Consider the following 21,654-nt stretch of genomic DNA (forward strand, 5'->3'; position numbering starts at 1 on the left):
TTTGGGTAATGACAGGAGGCTTTAATTTCCCAGACACAGATCAGTGAAACATGTTCCCATGCCAGGTAGCTCTGGATACTAAAGATTTCTTTAGTTAATGAACCAGCAAAGGCGATGCTACCTCATGCGTATCACTGAGTCGCCACCAGCCTTCTCTGCCCCAGCCCCATCCCTCTTGCAAAACTCACGCCAAACTCACCCAAAACTCTCCAGCTACCTCGGCTTTGCCCTCAAAAAGCAAAATTTGGCGATTAAAGGCACATACGAGCCCTCACCACCCGGGCGTGCGCACCCCATGGGCGGGCAGGGCAGGGTCCTGCCGCCCCCGACGGGTGGCGGGGTTGGGGTTCGGATGGGGTGGGGTGGGGTGGGGGGGTCCCGGCCGGCCGGCGCTGCCTCCCGCTGCCCTTGGGCACTTCCCTCTGCATCGCCTCAGCTCGCTGGGACGCCGCGTCCCCGCCGGGAGGGCGGGTGGGAGGAGGAGGGACAGTCCGTTCCGCAGCCGTACCTGGCCGGGGCAGGGCTCCCTTCGGGGAGGACCGCGGTGTGTTGGGGGGGCGGGCTGCTGCTCGCCGGCCGCGCCTTGACCCCCGCCGGCGCCGCCAAGGTCAGCGCCCCGGCGCGTCCCCGGTCCCTCGGCCGGCTTTGCCCGGCCGCGGACACTTGAGAGTTTAAAGAAGCTTTTCTTCTTCGGGAGCGGCGGGCCGGGGGGAAGGGGCAGGAGAAGGAAGGAGGGGCGAGCGGGGAGAGGTTGGCGGGGCTGGAGGAGCCGGGCGGGGTGCTGGCTCGAACTGGAAAGGAACCGGTCCCAGCCCAGACGGGGAGGCTGCGGGAGAGCCAGCAGCGCCCGGGGAGAGCGCACCGGCCCCGGCCCCGGCCCGGCCCGAGCAGCCGCCGCCCGCCATGGGCACGGCGCCTCCCGTCAGTCCCGCGGCCCCGGCGGAGGGGACCGGACCGGGCCGGGCCGGGGGCGCAGCTGTGGGGGGGCAGCGGGAGGGACGCGGGGTAACCCCCCGCCTCGTCACCTGTGGGAGGGAGGCCTGGAGGGGTGGGGGGGCGTGGGCATGGGCGGCTGGGGACCTGCAGCTTGGAATGGGGGTCAGTCAGGGAGGAGGGGGTGAAAGCACCAAGGTTTTGGGAAGGCAGTGATGCGGGGCCAGTTTTTGCACCGCGAGCGCTTCCCAGAGCCACAGTCTTGCAGGGCTACCCCCTAATTCTGAGTTTGTGCTGTAGGGTGGGTCTGTGAAGACAGGGAAGATGCCAGAAGGGGAGAAAATGAGGCAATGTAAGCAAGAAGAGGAGCAGCAGCAGAAAGAGGAGGAGCAGGAGGGTCTCATCGAATTCTACGGTTCCTACCAGGAGCTATTCCAGTTTTTCTGCAGCAACACAACCATCCACGGGGCTATCCGCCTGGTGTGCTCCAAAAAGAATAAGATGAAGACAGCCTTCTGGTCCGTTCTCTTCTTTCTCACCTTCGGCTTAATGTACTGGCAGTTTGGGATCCTCTACAGGGAGTACTTCAGCTACCCTGTCAACCTCAACCTCAACCTTAACTCCGACAGGCTGACTTTCCCAGCCGTGACGCTGTGCACCCTCAATCCATACAGGTAAGAAATAGGCTCACAGAACTGTTCACTGCCTTGACTTTTGTGAGCGTAGGATAAAAGCATGTACTCTTGTTCTCCTTACGGTCCCTGACTGTCCCCTTCAATAGGAGTGCCGGTGGGGAAAGCACGCTTTTCACAGGCCTTTGGTGCTGCAGGGCATTCACAGTAATAGCATTAGTTTGGGCAGCTCTACTTGGTGTCGTATTTTAGCAGGCTGCACTGTAAACTGCCAAAGGGCAAAAGTAGATGCATTTACTTCTCTCCTACAAGGTTGGTAGCCTCCAGCAAGGGGTTGGATTTGCAGCTGGTGGCAAGAATGTCCTGAATCACCCCAGCAAACTTTGCCGCATGTCCGTCCAGCCCTAAACCTGCAGGCTCCTCTCTCTTGCCCCTGTATAGATACAGCGCCATCCGCAGCAAGCTGGATGAGCTGGACCAAATCACGCATCAGACGCTGCTAGAGCTCTATGACTACAACATGTCTCTGGCACGAAGAGACTGGTCCACCCTGTCCACGCAAAAGCGTAGCTCAAGAAGCCTGCTCCATCATGTCCAGCGCCATCCACTGCGAAGGCAGAAGCGGGATAACTTAGTCAACTTGCCGGAGAACAGTCCCTCAGTGGACAAAAATGACTGGAAAATTGGCTTTGTTCTGGTGAGATCCCTAAATATCCTGTGTCCTACCCACTCTGGCCTCTGCCTAGCTACTCCTGTCTTCTTAGAGCCTTGGCTGTGCCCTTCCCAATGTAGAAGTCTGATTAAGCTGTGCTGGCTTTTGCTAATGGCAAATAAAGGTAGAGCTGAATCTTTGCCCAATGCAGTCCTGCTCCCCAAGTCCTGTCCCTGTCCACGTGGACCCCAGGAGACTTGCCCACATCAGTGCCCATCTTTTCTAGGTAGGGCAGGGAAACCTTGTCCTTCCTGAAGACTACATCAGCCTTACAGTTGCCTTTGGAGATCCATTTATTAACATCAACCACAGGGCTGGCCAATAATAGCAAAGAGGAAGGTACTGGATGGCTGTGGGCCACCTGAAATGTGGTCACGGTCACATTTGCTCCTAGGTAGCAGCTTTTTTGCCCTAGGGTATCTGTGTTTGCATTCAAAAAGGCACTGAAAGACTGAAGTTAATCGCTTGCTAGTTAACTGGATTTCCCACAGGATCAGAAACATTTTTCTGGACACACCCTGAAGGAAGGGCTCCCTACACAAGAACTTAAAGCTTCTGGTTTTATACCACATAGAATTTATGTGCTGTAGATCACCCTGCACACCTCACTGTGACTTGCTGCATCCTGGGTTTTACTCAGCTGTGCTCATTCACCTGGTGTTTCCCTTCCACCGAGGAGCTGCCCTAGTTTTGCTTTTCCCCATCCTCCTGATTCCCTTTTGGCCGAGCACGAGCCTGGCGAATCTCTTCCACTCCCTCAGCTTCATCTTCTGCCCATGCTGAGGGAGCACAGCTAATCCACAGCCACAGCCTTGCCTCCTGGACAAGACTTCTCTGACATGGCTGGTTTTCTCCTTCTCTTCTTAACAGTGCAGTGAAAACAACAAGGACTGTTTCCATCAGGCGTACTCTTCAGGGGTGGATGCCGTGCGGGAATGGTACAGCTTTCACTATATCAATATCCTGGCGCAGATGCCTGATGTGAAAGCCCTGGATGAGTCTGACTTTGAGAATTTCATCTATGCTTGCCGCTTCAATGAAGCAACATGTGACAAGGCGTAAGTGGTGGAAACATCCCACCAAGTCTTCCTGGAAACACCCGTATTTTGTGTCTGCATCCGAGCGGAATCAAGAAACCCACATTAGAGAACCACTTTCCCAAGGTGGGATCGTTCCTTGTTCAGTTCCCATTGTCTCAAATGACATTTCTTGAGTTTTTCCTGTGGGTTGAGCTCACCAGGGTCACATTTTCTGTGACATGAAATTCTACACCTCAGAGAATAGTTTCTCCTTTTCCTGGGTTTCACACAAATGAAATATAGTTATTCTGGTACAAACCCCAAGGTGGGTACAGATGTACACCGTAGAAGTCTTTATTCTACTCTCTACAGTGGTAAAGTGGTACATATCAGCCCACACACAAGAGGAGGAGAAGAGAGAGTTGTTACAAAAAGACAGTAAAATAATATCCTACTTCTCTCCTGCCATTATTGGTCAAAAAGTCCTGAAGAGGCAGTGGAATGAAACCCATTAGCAAGGGAGGAAAAGGAGTAGGAAGAGCTAAGAGTTTTGTCCATATTAGGAATATAATACAGCATACTAGTACTGCTAAAACCCATTTGGGCTCTCAGGAGTTAGCAGTATGAAAAACCTGGTATAAAAAACCTGTCCAGCTCCAGGACATTTTTTACAGCACATTTTAATTGCTTTTCCCCATTGGGGTGAGTTTACATAACAAATACTGCCCATCTGCTCTAAGCCCCTCTCCCTGCAGGTGGAAAACAGAGTGGTTCCTTTCAGAAAGCCCTTCCCCTTGGTCTCGCAACCCTTCTCACCCCATGTGAATGTTTCTGTTCCCCTCTCAGGAATTATACCCACTTCCACCATCCCTTGTATGGGAAATGCTATACCTTTAACGACAACAGCAGCAGCCTGTGGACATCCTCGCTGCCTGGGATCAATAATGGTGAGTGAGAGGCAGTCTTTGGTGAGTAAGGAGAACAGCTCAGCTCCGTTTTCACCAGGAGACACAGGCATCCTCCTGTGCTTAACGCTGGTGGTGACAGATCGCAGCCCTGCTCTGTCTTGCCCAAGCTCCGTTTTTACCCCTGTGGAGATGGCTGTCCCACGGACACGGCTGTCCCTCACTGCTGCCCCACTGACCTTTCCTGTCAGTGCCTGATCCTGATGTTCGTTGCTCCCTCTGGACCAGTGCTGGCCCTTCCTGAAGTCCCCTGTTGAGCTGTAGTGCTGTGTTCCTGAGAGCCTCGTCTTTACCTCCTCCTTCCCTGTTTTCCTGTTTCCAGGAACTGACCTGTTTGTGTTCCCAAATCCCCTGAAACCTGTCTAGGCCAAATCATTAGGTTTTCCTTCCATCTGGCTGGCTCCAAGCGTCTCCATGAAACCTCTCTCAATTCCTAGTTCTGCTTTTTCTAAGGCACGGTGAAGAAATACGGTTTTCTCTGGCCTCTCCTGGAGCCTCCAGCTTAGTCTCTGGCGTCCCTCCAGCCATCCTCCATTGCTGCCCAGCTTTGGTGCAGCCCTGGTTGATGTTTCTCTTCCTTTATCTCTTATGGACTTACTTCTAACTGTTCTGCTCTCTCTCCTCTCCCACACGATGACCAGCCATGACCTCCCTGGCTCTCTGACGTTCCCTCAGGTCTCTCTCTGGTAGTGCGCACCGAACAGAACGATTTCATCCCTCTGTTGTCCACGGTGACAGGAGCCAGGGTCATGGTCCATGATCAGAATGAGCCAGCCTTTATGGATGATGGAGGTTTCAATGTGCGTCCAGGTATTGAGACCTCCATCAGCATGAGAAAGGTGAGGAAGCAGTAGGAGTAAGAGCTGTGGGTGTGAGGTTATGGGGGAGGTTTAACTTGGTGGATAGATACAGATGGGTTGTCATGAACCCAGTGTGTGTTTAAGGGAGGGGATTAATCACATGGGTTGAACGGACAGGAAGAAGAGCAGCTTACTGGACTAGAAGCATTTGGCTGAAATTTATCAGTGAGCAATGAAATGGAGGAAAGCAGGGGGAGCTGGCATCCCGAGGAAGACATGAAGAGCAGATGCTGATGGACAAGCAGTGTGTGGCATGGAAGTGTAGGAAGAGAACAGCAAAGTGCCAGCTGTTCTGTGTAATTGTTTGATATTCTAGGAGATGACTGTGCGTCTTGGGGGCAGTTACAGTGATTGCACAGAGGACGGCAGTGATGTGCCAGTGCAAAATCTGTACTCATCCCGCTACACCGAACAGGTAACTCATCATCACTGGTCCTGTGCCAGCTTGTTTCCCTGTTTTCCTGAAATGCTTCAGTCCCCTAACAGCCATGCTTGTCCATGGGGTCTGTTAATAGTATGGTGTGATAGAGGCTGCAGTGGGGTTGGTTCCCTTGTTCAGTTTTTTCCACCTCATACACCCCCTAGGTCTGCATTCGCTCCTGCTTTCAGCTCAACATGGTAGAGCGCTGTGGCTGTGCATATTACTTCTACCCCTTACCTGCTGGAGCAGAGTACTGTGACTACACAAAGCATGTAGCCTGGGGTAAGTGGATAGGAGGAATAACAACGCTCATGCTCACCTGAACCTATTTGGTCCACCTCATGTCCCAGTACATCTCCTCATTGTCTTCAGTGAGCTTCCTGGTGTGGGACATCCAAAAGACACTCCTGTCTTTGGATGGTTAGTCGCTCTCAGCTTGTTGAAGGAAACCTCTGGATTCCCGTCGCTGTCACACATCACCTTTTGTATACAGATACTGTGAGCTTACCTGGATTTACTTTCTCTGCTGCTCAGGCTACTGCTATTACAAACTCCTGGCTGAATTCAAAGCTGATGTGTTGGGCTGTTTCCACAAATGTCGGAAACCTTGCAAGTAAGTTTGTTTGTTGGTCATGTAGACTGGGAACTCTCTATTCCTAGAGTGTTGGAAAGCATGCACTGACCAGGGAAAAAGCTTGAGTCAATAGCTGAGCTGCAACCTAAAATGGTATTTCTCCCATTAGGAAGCTGAAATGGCTGAGGAGCATCGATGTCAGCTTGGGGGTGAGCTCCTGAGGACTCTGTGGGAGCTTGGTGGGAAGTGGGCAGAACTTCAGCATTGTGGGGAGTTTCCAGTTGTACCAGGGATTGAGAGGCCTGGCCTTGTGGCTCCTAGACCTTCTAAAGCTAACATAGCCTCTTGTCTTTCAGAATGACAGAATACCAGCTGTCAGCTGGATATTCCCGCTGGCCTTCTGCTGTCTCAGAGGTAAGGAGAGGGTTTCCTGGCTCCCCAGCACTGTTCTGACCTCCCATTTATTGCTTCCTCAACTGGTACTAAACCTACAGGAGGTGACTGTGATCATATAACACAATTTATTGCACTTCCATTTCAGGACTGGGTTTTTTACATGCTTTCACAACAGAACAAATACAATATCACATCCAAGAGGTGAGAGCCCCTAAACAGAGGTTACATCCAAACCAGAAACCATCCCAGTGGAGCATGTGTGTCGGGGGGGTCAGAGTTAAGATTAAATCACTGATGGGAAGATATTATGCATGGAATCTGTGGACAAGGCCAGTGGATTTGAGTCAGAGTAGAGATAAACTGAGACTTCAACAAGGACTGGGAACCCAAGAGTCTGAAATGGGTCAGCTGCTAGTATGAAAATAGTAAGCCCCACACAGCGGCTCTGTGGCCTGGAGGCACAGTAAGGGCTAGTGGAAGAGTGGTAAGCAGTGTCATGAGAAGCTTGTACTTAGCCAAGGTAGGATGCCACAAACATTGGGTTTCACAGTGTAGTCTCAGAATTGCACTGTAAGTACCAAAGACTGTATTTTGTGCAGAATGAGGGAATTGCAGAGATAGGGAAAAGCCTTTGGGTGGTGTATGTGTGAGGAGGATAGGGGGCAGAGGGGGATAGAGAAGACAATTAACCATGGCGAAGAAATGCAGGGGTTGTGGATTTGGGTTACTGAGCCCCATCTTTCATTTACAGGAATGGAGTGGCCAAAGTGAATATCTTTTTTGAGGAGTGGAACTACAAGACTAATGGGGAGTCTCCAGCCTTCACGGTACACACTTTACTGCCGTGTCCTCTCTAGCCACCCATTCCCCCATGATGTCCCTCCATATTGACAGGCATTTATTCCAGCAACACGGCTGGCTATTGAGTCTCTTTTCCTGTGGCAGGGTGGGAGGAACCCCCCAGCGCCACAGGGACACTGCTAGTGGGAGCATGCAGGGAGGCAAAAGGTTTGAATGAGGGCTGTCCTCACTGCCCTTTCTCTGTCTCTTGCAGGTAGTGACTCTGCTGTCCCAGCTTGGGAACCAGTGGAGTCTCTGGTTTGGATCCTCTGTCCTGTCAGTGATGGAGCTTGCAGAGCTGATTCTGGATTTCATCGCCATCACCTTTATCTTGGCCTTACGCTGGTTCCGGTCCCGGCAGCAGCTCTCTCCACCGGGACCCCCTCCAAACAGTCACGATAACACCGTGTTCCAAGACGAGGCACCAGGTCTCAGTGCTCCACACCGCTTCACTGTTGAGGCTGTAGTGACCATGCTGCCATCCTACAACAGCCTGGAACCACGTGGGCCAAGCAGGGATGGTGAGGTGGGACATGAGTGAGGCAGTGGCTTACTCCACGGTTCATATGGGTGGCAACTGGAGCAGAGGCTGCACACTTTCTCTGTAGGACATGCGTTTCCTTCTTTCTGGGGTGCTCTACTTGGACCATAGCAGAAGACAGCACTGTGGTTGGCCTGGGTTCATTGCTTTCACTGTTGTAGGAGAATCCTTCAGTCTCATAAAATATTATTGTTCTGGGAATCACCAGGGATGAGAGTTGATCTAGTGTATGTATGGGGAAAATGTCCACTTGGTTTCCTTACACTCCTTGCATGTGCACACCTACACGTACATGCATGCTTTCTTTTCCCTGCAACAAGGATGCTACCACAGTTCTGGTCTGTCATTAATTAAAGAGGTTTGGCAGGCGTTACCGGCCTCCTCTGTGGTATGACAAGGGACAGGAATGGAGCCTCAGCTAGGGTACAAGTGTCTTAACAGACTGAGCTTTGTTAAGCTTTCATCAATGTTGGAAACTGCTTGGTTTTTTCCTAATGTCCAGATCTGATTCCAAGACCAAGGCACCCACCCTCTCCTCCCCCCAAGGAGAGTCTACTTGTATAGCCCTGAGAGATAACAGCCACTGTCATAATCTCAGTCTATATTATGCACGGTACTCTGGAGAGGTGGTTGACACCTGCTGTCACTCTCAGGTCAGGACAAAACATCCATGGCAGAATAAGGTCTCCCTTTTTAAGCTGCCTATGTAGCACCAGCAGATCTTAGCTGAATAGCAGTCTCCTTCCTCGTGATATACCCCACACATGCTTGTTCAGCCATTTGACCATTTGCCAGGGCATTTGGAATAAATTGATCTCTATATAGGAGCTATGGAAACAAAGTGGCTATGCACACCCTCAGAACCATCCCAAACAGTACCTCTGCTGACATGAGATCCTGCAAAAGAGGATCAGAATAGCGCAGGTCATGCAGTGCCTGCTCTGCTCCACTCATCCCTTCTCTGGTTCACCCGCAGAGGCTCTGCTGAGGAGGATTGTGAAGCACAGAAGTGCTGCAGGCTTTAATCTAAGATCCTTTCAGGGAAAGCTTTAGCCTATTGGAATGGACCACATAGACAATCAAGGCCAGGACAAATATGGTCCTCTTCCCAGGAACTAATTTGGGGATCTTTGCATAGGAGCACACATCTTATTTCTTGCAGTAAGCTTGCCCTACTATTTTTCACAAAGACTCAGGTTTTTGCTGCAATGGTGTTTACACAGCACTTTATGTGGTATCAAGAGAGCAAAGGTGATGCCCTTAAACAGAATTATCCACCTGATGGACACAAACAGATACCTGAATTTAAGCATATAGTTTAGGCTAAGAACTGTGGTGTCATGTACCCAATCACACTGCAAACAGCCTCTTTTGAATTTAAAAACTAGTTAATCATAAGAAAAGAAAAACTGCAGATATTTAAAAAATTAAGGCAGAGGCACCGCCCGGGGAAGCTGGAGGATTTTACTGCAGTATATACACTGTTGCCTAATTCTTCCCTTTGAGACGTCGAACACATGCCTGTTGTACTCGTCTTGATTACCTAATTGCACTTTTCATTCCCCAGCAGCGTGATTTTCTTTCTCCTCACAGACATGAACACTATATTCTTTTATTACACAAATATGTATGGTTTTCAAACTTTATCCCAATGCTCAGCTGATGCCCCTTGTTTGAAAAAGGAGCTGATGTCTCTCTGCTGGAAATAGAAGTGAGCGATTCAGGGGGTGTCCTTCAGCAAGGGGAGCAGCCCAGCAGGAGGAAGAGCCCTGAAACCATGGGCACTTAGATATGTGGGAACATGTATTGCCCGTGGGAGGACCCCATGGAAAAAAAAATTTAGGACTTCTACAAACATGAAAAAAAATCCACTTTCTGTGTTTATGGGAGATTTTAAATGAAGTAAAAACCTGACACTGAACACAAAGCTATTTGTTTCACAAAACCCCACCTCCAAGTCAAGAAAGGAGAAAGAGCAGGTGCAACATGTGAGGCAGCCTCTATCATAAACATACAGTGATTCATATGTTGAACATTATCTTTCTGGAATATCTGAAGAGTAAGGAATGATTCTTTGCATTATGCAGTACCTTGTGATAACCATAAAATCGATGTGACCCACTGCATCACACATAGTTAAGTGGGTAATTAAAGGAAGATTAACCAGAGACATAACTACTTGAAACATTGTCTTCAACATCATAAAGAAATACAGCTGCAGAAGGTGATGTATTCCCTAGGGAAAGCTTGCACCACATTATCTCTCTCTCCTGTAAAATTGTTAAAATACCAAAAAATGGGCTTTGACTAACGAACTCAAAGTAACGGCCCCATTTTGGGTAGCTGTAGATCCACATTTAAAAGTTGTACAAACATGAAACTGTTAGACAGGCCAGTAACTAGATTAGCCCTCCCTGTCCCAAGGATCAGTACAAAAATTGACATCTTGGGAGAAATCAGGTCATCCTTCCGGGAACATCCCTACTCTTCTTGTAGGCTGACAAGACTACAAATTATCAGCTCAACAGATATATAGTGAGCTCAGTCTGGCTGAAAACAAGAGGCAAGTCCACTGGTGCTGGTCCAAGTGCAGAAAATTGGCTGTTTCACTGTGAATGTGAAATACTACGGAAAAGGGAAGAAAGTATGCATTTAGAGGGATTCATCAGACAGCAAAAGGCAAATTAAAGGTCTGAGCTCAGGTGAATTCACACAAGAGGAGAAAGTTGAGTGGATGTAAATGCTCAGTAGTCATAAGCATGTTAGAAGCATAGTGCAGTTATTTGGAGGATGTAAAAAACGTCCAAGGAGCTCCTGTAGGTCATAGGACACCGAAGAAGTTGTGTCTTTTGGGGCTGGGAGCATCAGTCATGCAGGAGGTGGCAGAGAAGTAGGAATAAAAGTGCTTGAAGGGGGGAGGGAAGTACAGGAGAAGATCGATCATGCACAGGACAGTTGAGAAAGCAGGGAACACAAGGACGGAGTGCCATGGGCAAGCACACCCTGCTATTTCCTGAAAACTTGTTCCTTAAATTGTGACAGTCACAATTTGACAGATACCAAAACTATTGTTTTCCGTAAGGATTAAGGTAATAGAGGACATGCATGGGAGTACAGCCGAAGTGTCCAGAGAAGATAGAAAACAAGAAATACCACTTCAGAAAATAAGCAGTACATTTAGAAGAACTAAACTCTGCTTGTTGGAATACTTGGAGAAGGTGGACAGATAGGTGAAACGTTTGTCTGCACAGATTGAGATAAAACTTAGAAGGAATTTGAAGAAAGGATTACTAGGCTTTTGGGACAGGTTCAAAAAAACATAAGGGGTGGAGATGTGCTACATCCAGAAATGAAAAGGGCAGCAGTACTGCTGGTAAAAAGACAGAAGGGAACCACAGAGATCAGGAATACACCAGGGGGATGGCTGTGTTCAGTGTTTCAGTTCTTTATACTTACCAATGTACAATATTTAAAGGGGTCTTGTGAGCGCACAAGAGGAAAGTGCCTTCTGCTTCCAAGTACATGCTTAAAGGCAATAAACTAGAAAAGCTCAATATCTGGAGATTATGGCAAATTTATTTTAAAAATAGTACAAGGGCTTTTGGAAAAGAAGCCTGGCAGGAGAGAACGTGAAGAGTAATTTTGGCCTCTGCAAGAATCATTTACTGTGTCTATGCACTGAAGGAAAGGATGTTATGGGGCTGTTCATATTGGAAATCTAGGAAGCAAATAAGGGTGTTCTGAATAACTGGCAAAAAATAGGTCAAAGATTATCAGAAGTATGGAGGCTGAAGTGCAACTTTATTTTGGCCTGTAAACTGGAAGTTTTGTGAAGGGACCCAGTTACTTCTTCTAAGAGGAAGCATTGTAGGTAACCTAGAAGAAACACTGGGTTGAACTCCAGTATCCAACAGACAGAGCAGAGCTGCCTATTTTGTAAAACCTATATCCTTACCTGTTATATCTCTCAGAGTAATTATTTGCTTAGTGATCAGAACAAAGATAAAACCTCTGTAATTCCCCATTATTGCCCCTCTTCACCAAGTTAAGGCTTGCAGCCCCAGTGGATGTGTCAGAGCAGGGACCTCCATCACTTATTTGTTATGCTGCATTCCTACTCTGAAGGAAAATCTTTTGTCTTCCCAGCCATCATCAGGTTACTCTCCAGCCAAGACAAGAAAACAATCCCCACACACATTGATAAGGGCACACAGCCTACTTGGAAACCTCAGGAAAAGCCAGAGCAAGGCCTAGGACATCTAGAAATACAAAGTTTTAAGATATATCCATTTAAGAGCAGTACAGTTGAGGCTTTTCCCCCACCAAATCTGAAGGCGTCAGGATGAAGCAGTTGATAAGGGAGCTGCATGCTTAAAGGTAGAGCTTGAATTTCTAGTTAGGCTTATCAAGAACTACTCTGCCAAAGCCTTGGCCTTACTTTTAGTGCACATTTAGAACCACATTTTGTCCAGGATAACAGACTCTGCAGGAGCAGCAGAGGTGCTGATGCTTTGAAGGATGGCACCTCAGAAGGTGAGTTCCCAGTAGCATATGGTACTTTAAACACCTACTGGAGGATTTATGGTTAGACATGCAACTCTTTTTGCAAACTTGCATGACTCACGAGTTGGGCACAACCCTGGGGCAACTTTCAGCAGCATGTTCAGCCCCAGCTCTGTGCTACCAGAGCAGCTGGCCAGCTTTGGAGCATGAGCACTCAAGTCCCTAGATTTGGCTAGGGACTTAAAGACACTGTGTTTCCAGACTGTTGACTACACAACTGTTCTAAGGAAAAGTGTTTCCTACCGCCTGCATGAATGAGGCTGATAACCAATAGGAAGACAACACACAACTTGGCAGGAATTGTAGCACGACTAGTTCATTCAGGTTGTGCCAGCCTGATCTCTGCTGAAGTTTAGACTGTACATGCTCCTTTAATCCACCAGCCAGTCCAGACACCCTCCTTTCCCCAGGAAGGCTTTAAGCTTTGGAATAATTAGCCCAGCTGCACTGCTCCAAATTCCATTGACCACACATTTCTCTGGTATGATTTTGGTGATGTTTAAGACTGGACAAAGATCAGTTGTAAGGGAACCACAAGCCACAGGGAGTACTTTTACAGCCTGAAGTTTGTGCCCTTATATCTGCCCCTGCTGTTACAAGTACCTCATTTCAAAGTAAGTCTGCACTGAACAAAGCTCCATCATTTCTTTTTAATGAGTTTCAAGTATACAGTGAAGCAAAACAAGGAGGGCACTTACCTTTATTCCAGCCATGCTCCAAGATATGCTGTGAACAGCATCCTACTCTTGGATGTCATTTGGAGCATGAACACATGTCCCAACACCAATGCAGAATTGTTTTCTGGGTTTAAGGACCTGAGGATAGGTTATTGACACCCAAAGACAGCACAGCCCAAGGAACTAGAGCTACCAGCAACACACCCTCCCCATTCAAGGGACTACCTCCCCACGTATTACACAGTGGCTGGATATTTGGTGGGTAAAAATAAAGTTAGATTGGGCAGCCTCTTCCTCTGGAGCTGCTGGTCCAATCGCCTTGTTACAGACTTAGCACAGAATCAGTCCAGCACATAGTCCCAGTGCAACTGGGACTACCATCACTGCAATGGAAGACCACCCACTGCTTTGAAGGCCAGAACTTCAGGTGTGTGCATAGTATGGAAGTGATAAAAAGAGAGTTCCAAAGAGTTTGGTATCCCAATCCCTCCCCATCCACTGACAGACCAGACAGACTCAGTAAGGTGGTGAATTGTGTTTCTTAGAGACCATTTAAAGTACATGAGCTGATTACTATAACATGCCAGAGGAGATTACAGTTGTGTTTATAGAGGAAGGAAATAAACTGCACATGCGTGAGTGGCTGTAATGCTGTGGACAGCAGAGTCCCTTGCTTTTACTCTGAGGGCCTTGGTGATTTTTTTTTCCCCATGCATAGAGACAAAGGAGGAAAAAAGGAACAGAAGAGGCAACACACAACATCTAAGAGAAAGAAATGGAAGAGACAGTCTAGGGGGACCACAGCCCCCAGAAGAACAGGAAGAATGGGTACGAAAGGCTTGTTTAGAAGAGTTCAAGAGAATTGCTGGTCTGGGGGCCTTAAGCTTGTATGCCCACACCCTAAAATGATAGCAGTAAGTAGTACAAGCAGGCCCTGGCTCCTCTTCAGTAGATGCACTTCTGACCGTCCATCACATCTCAGTTCCACAGGGAATTAGGGAAGTGCTTAGGGGACGAGGGCTGCTTCACTCCAGATCTTCATCTCTGCCCTCACCCAAGGTGGAGAGGGATGAAATTGCAGGGAGATGAACTCAGCGCAAATGAAATGCTAGGGCATGGAAGTGAGCATGCAAAACCTAGCCCCTTCCCAGATGCCCTGTGAGGAAGAAAGGGGCTTCCCCAGCACAGCCAGTGAAACAAAAAATATCTGCTCCTCCCATCTTTTGTACTTCACTCCCATCTGGTAACTCCAGTGATGTTCCCCCCCAACTCCTGGCATCATAAGCCAGATCCCAGTATGTTCTAGAACTGAGACAGAGCTTTCTAAATTAAAGGAATGCCCCCTTTCCAGTCTAGATTACAGGCTACAGCTCAGCTTATTAAAAAAAAGACAAGATACACATTCCTCAGAAGACTCTGCAGAAACTGAGGAACAGGGCAGCTCATTTAACCCCAGGTTTGACAACACGTTCAAGCAGTTCAGGGCTCTTGTTATTTTTGAAGGAGGAGAACATGGAGATTGCTTACAGAAATCCCCAGCTTTCCATGCTGCAAGTTTACTTCCAGCAGAGACCATCTTTGGTCTAAACTCAAGAGAACCCCCAGCAAGTAGGAGGATTTCAGTTTGATAGGCAAGATCTATGGAGATCTAAGCTGCCAAATCAGGATATCTGTTGTCACTTTGCAATACCCATGCCGAGAGCAGCATTTCCCTAGCTAACCATTCCAAGTATTTTCTAACTCCTGCTGAAAGTTGGGGTTTTGCGGTAGCAGAAACAGAGCAGGTGTTCATAATCAGAAAGCTGTATTGCTCATTCAGTCCCATCTGGAATACATCCACTTCCACTCCATCTGCTACGCATTGGATTTCCTTTGACATTCAACCCAGTAACACAAAACACTCACTCACACTCTGCCACTACCCCAAAGTCTTCCAGAAAGCTACAAGACAGTAGAAAGCCACAGCATCCTGGCTTGTGTCTGCATAGATGAAAGGAATATTTGACACCCCCACCAGACTCCTTACGGTTGTTCTTTTGTTACTTCTGGGTGGAGATTTTACTCCTACACATGCCTTTTAGATAGTAAAAAAACTCCTTTCACTTAACTGTGTTTAGTCTGTTGCACTTAACTGAGGTAATCATGTAAGCTCTCCTTTATAATAACTGAAATAGCCACATTCGGACAGCAGGTCATCTGCAAATAAGGGCAGGCAAAATAATTTCTTTAAGTGCTTATCTCTCCATGGCTAGAGAAATCTAGATGACTACATCCAGCTCAGTCAGATGGCTCACAGTCAGTGACCAACACAAGCAAGCCTTTATTTCAGAAGCTCAATGAAAAGCTTAAGCCATGCTGCTGCTCTTTTTAGGCAGAATGCTAAAGAATCTCACATGCTGAAGTCCTTCATCCCCAAAGGCACTATATTAAGGCTTCTTATTTTGCTAGAGTCCACACAGGCACTATTTGACAAGTTCATAACCAGAAATAAACCACAAAAATTCCCTGCAGAAGAGGAGCAATAGCTACCCACTCCTCTACTTCCTTTTCCTCTAAACTCAGATGACTCTCCCTAAAGCTGCAGCAGCTGTTGAAGAGTCTAGCCATGTTCAGTAGAGCACTTCAGAGTCTTAGACAGAAGATAAATTAAAACCAATAAAGAAATCAATGAAGAAGCTAGGTGGAAAGGAAGGGAAGGAAAGATTCAGGGGCAAGAAGAGACAGGCAAGGTGACAGGGGACAGTAGGTTGCAGACCAAAGGAGCTACATTCAAGTAAAAAAGTAGACTGGAGACAAAGCAATAGGAAAAAAAAGGAAAGAACAAAAGGGCAAGTTACACCAAAGGTCCCCCGAGACCTACAAATCCCCCACCAGGGAAGGGACTTGCCACCCACCCACTCCAGGGTAAATGCCCTGCATACTTACAGATTTTACCTGACCTGCCAGACAGAATTTCCCATTTGTACAAAGATGGCCACCCCCAGCTCCTTCCATTACTATGTAAAGCACACCATCTTCACAATAAGCAAGGGAATTCCAGCACCTCCACCTCCCTTCCCCAAGAACTGAAGTTAACGCTTATGCAACCAAGACCCTCCAGATCTCAAACCAAAAAGGAAGAGTTTAAAGTACTCTAGAGTTGGTGCTTCTTCACCTTTGATCCTGGGCTTTTCGGTACTTACTTACAATCACCACCACCACAATGGCACAAATCACTCCCATCATGATCATCATCTGGAGAGAGAGATTGTCAAAGAGTAATACTCAGAACAGATTGACAAATTCACATCTTCCCTGACAGCCAGGGAACATAAGCCAGACCCTGAAGGTAGGAGAGCCAAGGCCTCAGAGTCCTTCCACAATTGAATCCTAAGCTTTTGAACTAGTTACTCAACTACCCTCTCAAAGCCCTGCAGGAAAAGACTAGCCCAATTTCCTCCTAATGAAGGAGATCATGGCACTAGAAAACTCACCTTGCAGTTCTTCCACCAGTACTTCCTTTTGAGTTTCGCTGCACTACTTTCAAATTGTGAGGCACCAATCTGAAGTGCATCTGCCCGGTCATCTAGCTCTGACAGTTTCTGGTCTCGTTCCAGCACCTTGTCTACATTTACACGGAATATATCAACCACCTGCAGAAGGAAGAATGCAGCAGATGTATTGGTAAAGAGAGTTGAAAAAGTAAGACCAGTAACTCAGCCAATAACTAACACTAAGCCACTAACAAGTGAAAGGCCTAAATAAAGAAAAAAGGTCAGGATATGAAACAGCTTTCAAGTCATTGCCTGCTTTGACATGGGGGGAAAAAAATCCTAGACCCCCTGTTAAAGTATCAGTTCGAGTACACTTAAACTAGGTCCTCAGCCGGTTTTGAAAGCTCTCAAATCCAGCAAGCCTAAGCCACCCCGCTCATGAGAGCAATTATAAGCTCTCTCCCCGGTAACTGCAAAGATAATTTAGAGCTACATGTTGCTGCCCCGGTGAGGCATAAAGGCATTACTGCATGTCAGCAGCCGCGCTACAAGCACTGACCCTGGAAAGTCAGGCAAGGTTCCCCACACATCGCACACTCAGCCTGCACACGCACTGTTCCCTTGAAGCAGCAGGCAGGGATTAAGACGTGTTCTAGATGCTGCATAGCTTTATTTCCATAACAGATGCACAATACAAGATACCAAAAATCTAACACGCCTGCTCCTTAGAAGTCACATCTGCACTTAAGCAGTTTTTAAACATAAAGCAATTTAATCTCTCCACCAACCTCTTTATGGATCTACCATCCTACCTGAAATATTAATTATTAATGCATTTCTGGTATTGGCATGACAAGAGCATCCACCCCCTCAGCAACAGACGCTGGTCAGGAACGTTGCTGCTGCAAAGCATCACAAAAGCCCAGGGGCAGCCAGCACGGCTGACAGAACTACTAACCTCCTCCACTTGGGCCTGCGTGTGCTGCAGCCGAAGGTTACTGCTCAGATTGGGGGCTGGCCCGGGGGGGCCCCCACCAGGGGCTGCCCCTTCTGGGGCCCCTGGAGCAGGCTGCTGAGCTGGGTCAGACCTAAGGAAACGCTCGCAGAGACCAAGAGAAAACCCAGTCAGCCGCTGAAGAGAGAGGACCCTCCCCAACCGCCCACCCCAAAAATCCACCCAAACCCCGCGACCCCGGCTGGGGCAGAGCCAGCAGCATCCCCGAGAACCCGCGTCCTCCCAGGACCCCCCGGACCGGGAGCAGGCGAGCTCGGGGGAGAGCCCGGAGCAAGGCCGGGCACAGGGGAGCAGCGGAGAGGGCCAGCCCCGGGTCGGGGGGCTTGCGGGCACGGCAGCCTCCCAGGGACGGGGCAGAGGGGCGGCAGCCGCGCGGAGGTGACCGGGAAGCGGCCCGCAGCAGCATGCCACAAGCACCGCGGGGATGGAGTAAGTGGAACAGGGCCGTCCCGACGGGGCGGCGGCGGCGCCCCGGCACGGGGAGAGAAGGAGACGGTAGCTCCCGGGGTTCCGCGCACCACTGGTGGGGCATGGAACGGCTCGGCTCACGCACGCACACCCACCCACGCCCCCCCCACGGCAGGCCCGCCCGAGGCGCGAGGGGGCGGTGCGGGCAGCCCTGCCGGCGGCTGCTGCAATGCGCCACTCGGCCCCGCCGCCGCGGCCGCGACCCGGGCCCCGCGCTGACCCCTTCCCACCCACCCCCACGCCGCGCCCGCCGCAGCCCGCCTGCAGTCGGGCGGACACTCACATCGCCGAACCGAAGCAGAAAATGAACCCCCCCCAAACAGCCAGACGCGCACCAACAGCCGCCCACGGCCACTGCCGGGACCCCCAACTTATAGGCGACGAGACCCCGCCCCTCCTAGAGTCAACATCCAATCAGAAGTGTTTTCAAACCACTTTGTTCTTCCGCAGCCAATCAGTGCTCCCCGGCCGTGCCAGAGCGAGGCGCCCAGTGAAGACAGAGATTTAGCCGAGCTCCGCCCCCCCTCCCCCGCTCCGGTCTACCATGGGGACAAGCCCCGCCCCGCCGTGTCTCGCTCTCCAATGGGAGCAGAGCCCCGCCCCTGCCGCTCGGCGTGCGCGAGGCGGGCGGTGCCCCGTCCCTGCGGGGGGAGCGACGAGCAGGGGGGCGGGGGGCGCTTCCCGCCGTCCACCCTAGGCTCGGGGTCGCCCCGCTCCTCTCCCCACCGGCCCCGAGCAAGGCGCTGCCGCCGCGCTCCGTTTGGGTCACGCAGGGCCCAAGGGCGGTCACCGGCCCGGCCCGGTTGTCCCCTCCGAGGGCGGCCCGCACTGGCGCTGTTGCAGGCGGGGGCAGTGGAGCGTCCCCACAAGCTCCCATCCCCGTAGTGCGGGTTTTGTTGGCTACGGTTACGCCGCCGTCATTGCAATTAAGATATGGCATTGCTGGCACACTTCCACTGCAGAGCAGGGAGCCCGACCGAGCCCCCGGAGCGGCTGTGCTCGAGGGCCCACTGCACCCTGCAGGGAACCAGGCTCCAGCAGCAGCCCCAGGAACAGCTGCATGTTCGGGGATTTTTTCCCCCCTCTAAAGATTTTTGAGAAGCCTGCCGGATCAGAAGGGAGGACTGTTCAATTGGGAACGAAAAAGGAGGCAGAAGCGTACCGGAGTGAGAAGTCCCTCCGCACAGCATGTGGCACGGTGAGTAGGGCAGCAGTGGCTGGTTCACCCCTACACTGAATTTCAGTTTCCTTTCATGAGGTGTTGCAGGCCGTTCATAATAGCTTTTAGTGTCAGACCTGATAGGTGAGTAGATATGCAAGATACATTCTAAATTACAACTTGAGAGCCAAAACACTGTGGCTGCAAGGAAGGTGAAGACTAAATACAGTGTCCTGACTAAAGCCGGATGATTCGCAGATAGGACTACTGAGGGTTAAGGAGCATCCTAGCATTAGATTCAGCAGAACTGAAGGTTTTTAAGCTGTGCCTTCAGACAAGCTGTGAAGGGATAAGTCTTGAAAGAAGGTTCTGTAGCTTGGCAACCTTCCTGCTGCAGTTTGAGGACTGTTCCAATAACCATTGCAGTAACAAGATGGAGCTTGTGGAACTACTGGCCCACAGAGCCCTTGCCAAGTTAGTGCTTAGGGACCAAGAGCTGACAAAAGGTGCAAGATACTTCTCTCTGATGCTTTTCCAGTTTCTGACATACTTTCAGCCAAGTATTTGCTACACCTGTGGTTTACGTATATAATAACCCCCCGCTGCTCTCCTCCAGGTGCTTGCTGAGTCTCCACTTGAATCTGTGCATGTTTCCTGATTCTACAACACCTTTTGGCAAGAGGTGTTTGCCACCCTGCTCCTGAGAACATGGACTTCAGCTGCTTTAACAGAGACTTTGGCTTCACCTTTCTAAGGATTAGACCTAAAGGAAGTTGTTTTCATTCCCTGCCACTTCCAACCAAGTGCTTTTAAAGACAGAGTAGCCTTGCTCTGTAACAGGATACACAAAGTCAGCTGAATTAACAACTAAGGGAGAAGAGATAGGTACATGCCTGCTCACTGTACAGATTTTTCTGAAATATGTAATGGTCTCTGTGATGCTAGACTAGAGGGATGCCAGCTTTGACTCACCATAACTTCTCCCCTAAAGGAACCAGTAACAGTTATGGAAAACTGGAAAGTGGAGCTTTTTTAAAACAGCCAAGTGCTTGAACTACTTTTGCAAAATCTGACTAAATTGCGAACCAAAGGCTGCTTGGTCAATAAGTGTCACTAGGATGGGGTTAAGTCATCATCAATGTGAAACACAGACAAATCCTGTTCTACAGGTTTCAATGCATTTCAGCTAACATTTGGATCATTCACACTTAATATTAATCACAGATAAATGGAGGGCAAGGGGGCAAGCAGTGAGAGGTATTGGCAGGCACTTTTACCACTAACTTTGAAAATTTGGATACAAGGAAAAACCTCAGATGGAGTGTACTGAAATTGTCAAGTAGGATTTGAGAACCTGGGGCTCACAGAGCCCGAAAGGATGCTAGAAGCCTAGCCAAAAAGTAGAGGACTCTCAGGCCAAGTTCAAGGGTGCAGGCGGGAACTGACGTCTTTGAGAAGTACGTCAGAAGTAACTGAGGGAGCAGAACTGTCACAGAGAAGCTCAGGCCTGCAGCAGCAGTGGGACCCTGGGTCTCAGCCAGAAGTCCACAGCAAAGATGGCAGAAAGCACTGGGAACCCAACTGTGTGAAAGCCAGCTTTATTCTGACAGCAATGCCATAAAACCACGCTCCACGCGCCAAACCCACACCGTGGCTCCTAGCGGTGCTTCCCAGTACGATTGAAGCGCCTGTACAAGTACCGGATCCTCTTGTTGAGTTTGTGGTAGTCCTCTACAAACATCCGATCTCCTACCATCCGCTTCTTGCGGATGCACCTCTGCAGCTCGTTCCCCCGCCAGCCTCGCAGCCACTTGGGCCCCATGATGAGGTTCTTCGGGTGGATCTGGAAGCCACCTGGAAACAGGAGGGCAGAGAGGATGAAGCCAGGTCCTGGAGGAGGCTGTTCCCAGGGCGGCCGTCCCCAATCCCACGCCCCTACACCCTCTGGCTGCTGGAGGGGCCGCTCGCCCGCAGGTAGGTCCACTCTCCCACCCTGGGGCGGCGGGGGGGGGGGGGGCCTTACCCAGGATCCCCACGTTGTCGTAGACCCCGAACAAGGCCCGTTTTTCCGTCCACCGATCCACCTGCTTGGGCTTCGGGGGCTCCTTGATGCGGATGGGCCGGGTGAGCCCTGCCAGGGGCGAGGAGAGGGGCACGGGGAGGCCGGGCCGCACGGGCGCCATGCGCCATCCGCCTCCTCCGGTAATGCTCCGCTCGGCCCGGAGCAGGGGCACGGCCCGGTCCAGCAGGGCTCGCCCCGCCGCCCACACCAGCGCTGCCATTGGGGTGACCCTGCGGGCTCTGTCGCCGCCGCCGCCGCCACCACCACCACCGGCGGAGGAGGAGCGGTTCCGTCCTGCCGCCCGCCCCGTGGCCCCGGCCCGCCCCTTCCGGTCGCTGTAGCCG

At 50.1% G+C, this 21,654-nt stretch overlaps 3 protein-coding genes across 6 annotated transcripts; 1 reads left to right on the forward strand and 2 right to left on the reverse strand.

Annotated features, from left to right (window-relative positions):
- Positions 1-370: 370 nt before the first annotated feature.
- Positions 371-11,445, forward strand: SCNN1A (sodium channel epithelial 1 subunit alpha). Of its 4 annotated transcripts, XM_075108133.1 has the most exons (14): positions 806-921; positions 1,234-1,607; positions 2,007-2,262; positions 3,148-3,335; positions 4,143-4,243; positions 4,937-5,100; positions 5,438-5,536; positions 5,707-5,824; positions 6,077-6,155; positions 6,286-6,325; positions 6,473-6,530; positions 6,658-6,713; positions 7,264-7,339; positions 7,567-11,445. In XM_075108133.1, the coding sequence occupies exons 1-13, from the start codon at positions 904-906 to the stop codon at positions 7,294-7,296; spliced, it is 1,584 nt and encodes a 527-aa protein (XP_074964234.1). In that variant the 5' UTR covers positions 806-903; the 3' UTR covers positions 7,297-7,339; positions 7,567-11,445. The 4 variants fall into 4 exon arrangements, with proteins under 4 accessions (XP_074964217.1, XP_074964223.1, XP_074964242.1 ...); XM_075108116.1 differs by lacking the exons at positions 806-921; positions 6,286-6,325 and adding an exon at positions 371-607; XM_075108122.1 differs by lacking the exons at positions 806-921; positions 6,286-6,325 and adding an exon at positions 596-750.
- A 2,210-nt stretch (positions 11,446-13,655) lies between these two features.
- VAMP1 (vesicle associated membrane protein 1) lies at positions 13,656-18,429 on the reverse strand. Its single transcript, XM_075108462.1, has 4 exons — positions 18,373-18,429; positions 17,565-17,694; positions 16,607-16,765; positions 13,656-16,367 (listed from the first exon to the last, which is right to left on the reverse strand). Coding segments are annotated over exons 1-4 (375 nt in total). The 5' UTR covers positions 18,375-18,429; the 3' UTR covers positions 13,656-16,283.
- Positions 18,430-20,830: 2,401 nt separating this feature from the next.
- MRPL51 (mitochondrial ribosomal protein L51) lies at positions 20,831-21,650 on the reverse strand. Its single transcript, XM_075108511.1, has 2 exons — positions 21,272-21,650; positions 20,831-21,102 (listed from the first exon to the last, which is right to left on the reverse strand). The coding sequence occupies exons 1-2, from the start codon at positions 21,528-21,530 to the stop codon at positions 20,906-20,908; spliced, it is 456 nt and encodes a 151-aa protein (XP_074964612.1). The 5' UTR covers positions 21,531-21,650; the 3' UTR covers positions 20,831-20,905.
- Positions 21,651-21,654: the final 4 nt, after the last annotated feature.

This window comes from Phalacrocorax aristotelis, chromosome 1 (genome assembly GCF_949628215.1).
Source record: "Phalacrocorax aristotelis chromosome 1, bGulAri2.1, whole genome shotgun sequence".
Classification (NCBI taxonomy): Eukaryota; Metazoa; Chordata; class Aves; order Suliformes; family Phalacrocoracidae; genus Phalacrocorax; species Phalacrocorax aristotelis.

Excerpts from the sequence above, each read along its gene's own strand:
- SCNN1A (XM_075108141.1), top strand. Across the intron at positions 4,244-4,936 it reads GCTGCCTGGGATCAATAATG|GTCTCTCTCTGGTAGTGCGC; the intron begins GTGAGTGAGAGG and ends ACGTTCCCTCAG. Across the intron at positions 6,531-6,657 it reads GGCCTTCTGCTGTCTCAGAG|GACTGGGTTTTTTACATGCT; the intron begins GTAAGGAGAGGG and ends CTTCCATTTCAG.
- MRPL51 (XM_075108511.1), bottom strand. The coding sequence starts at position 21,530 with ATGGCAGCGCTGGTGTGGGCGGCGGGGCGAGCCCTGCTGGACCGGGCC. Across the intron at positions 21,103-21,271 it reads CGACAACGTGGGGATCCTGG|GTGGCTTCCAGATCCACCCG; the intron begins GTAAGGCCCCCC and ends TCCTGTTTCCAG.
- VAMP1 (XM_075108462.1), bottom strand. Across the intron at positions 16,766-17,564 it reads CGCAGGCCCAAGTGGAGGAG|GTGGTTGATATATTCCGTGT; the intron begins GTTAGTAGTTCT and ends TTCCTTCTGCAG. Across the intron at positions 16,368-16,606 it reads ACTGGTGGAAGAACTGCAAG|ATGATGATCATGATGGGAGT; the intron begins GTGAGTTTTCTA and ends CTCTCTCTCCAG.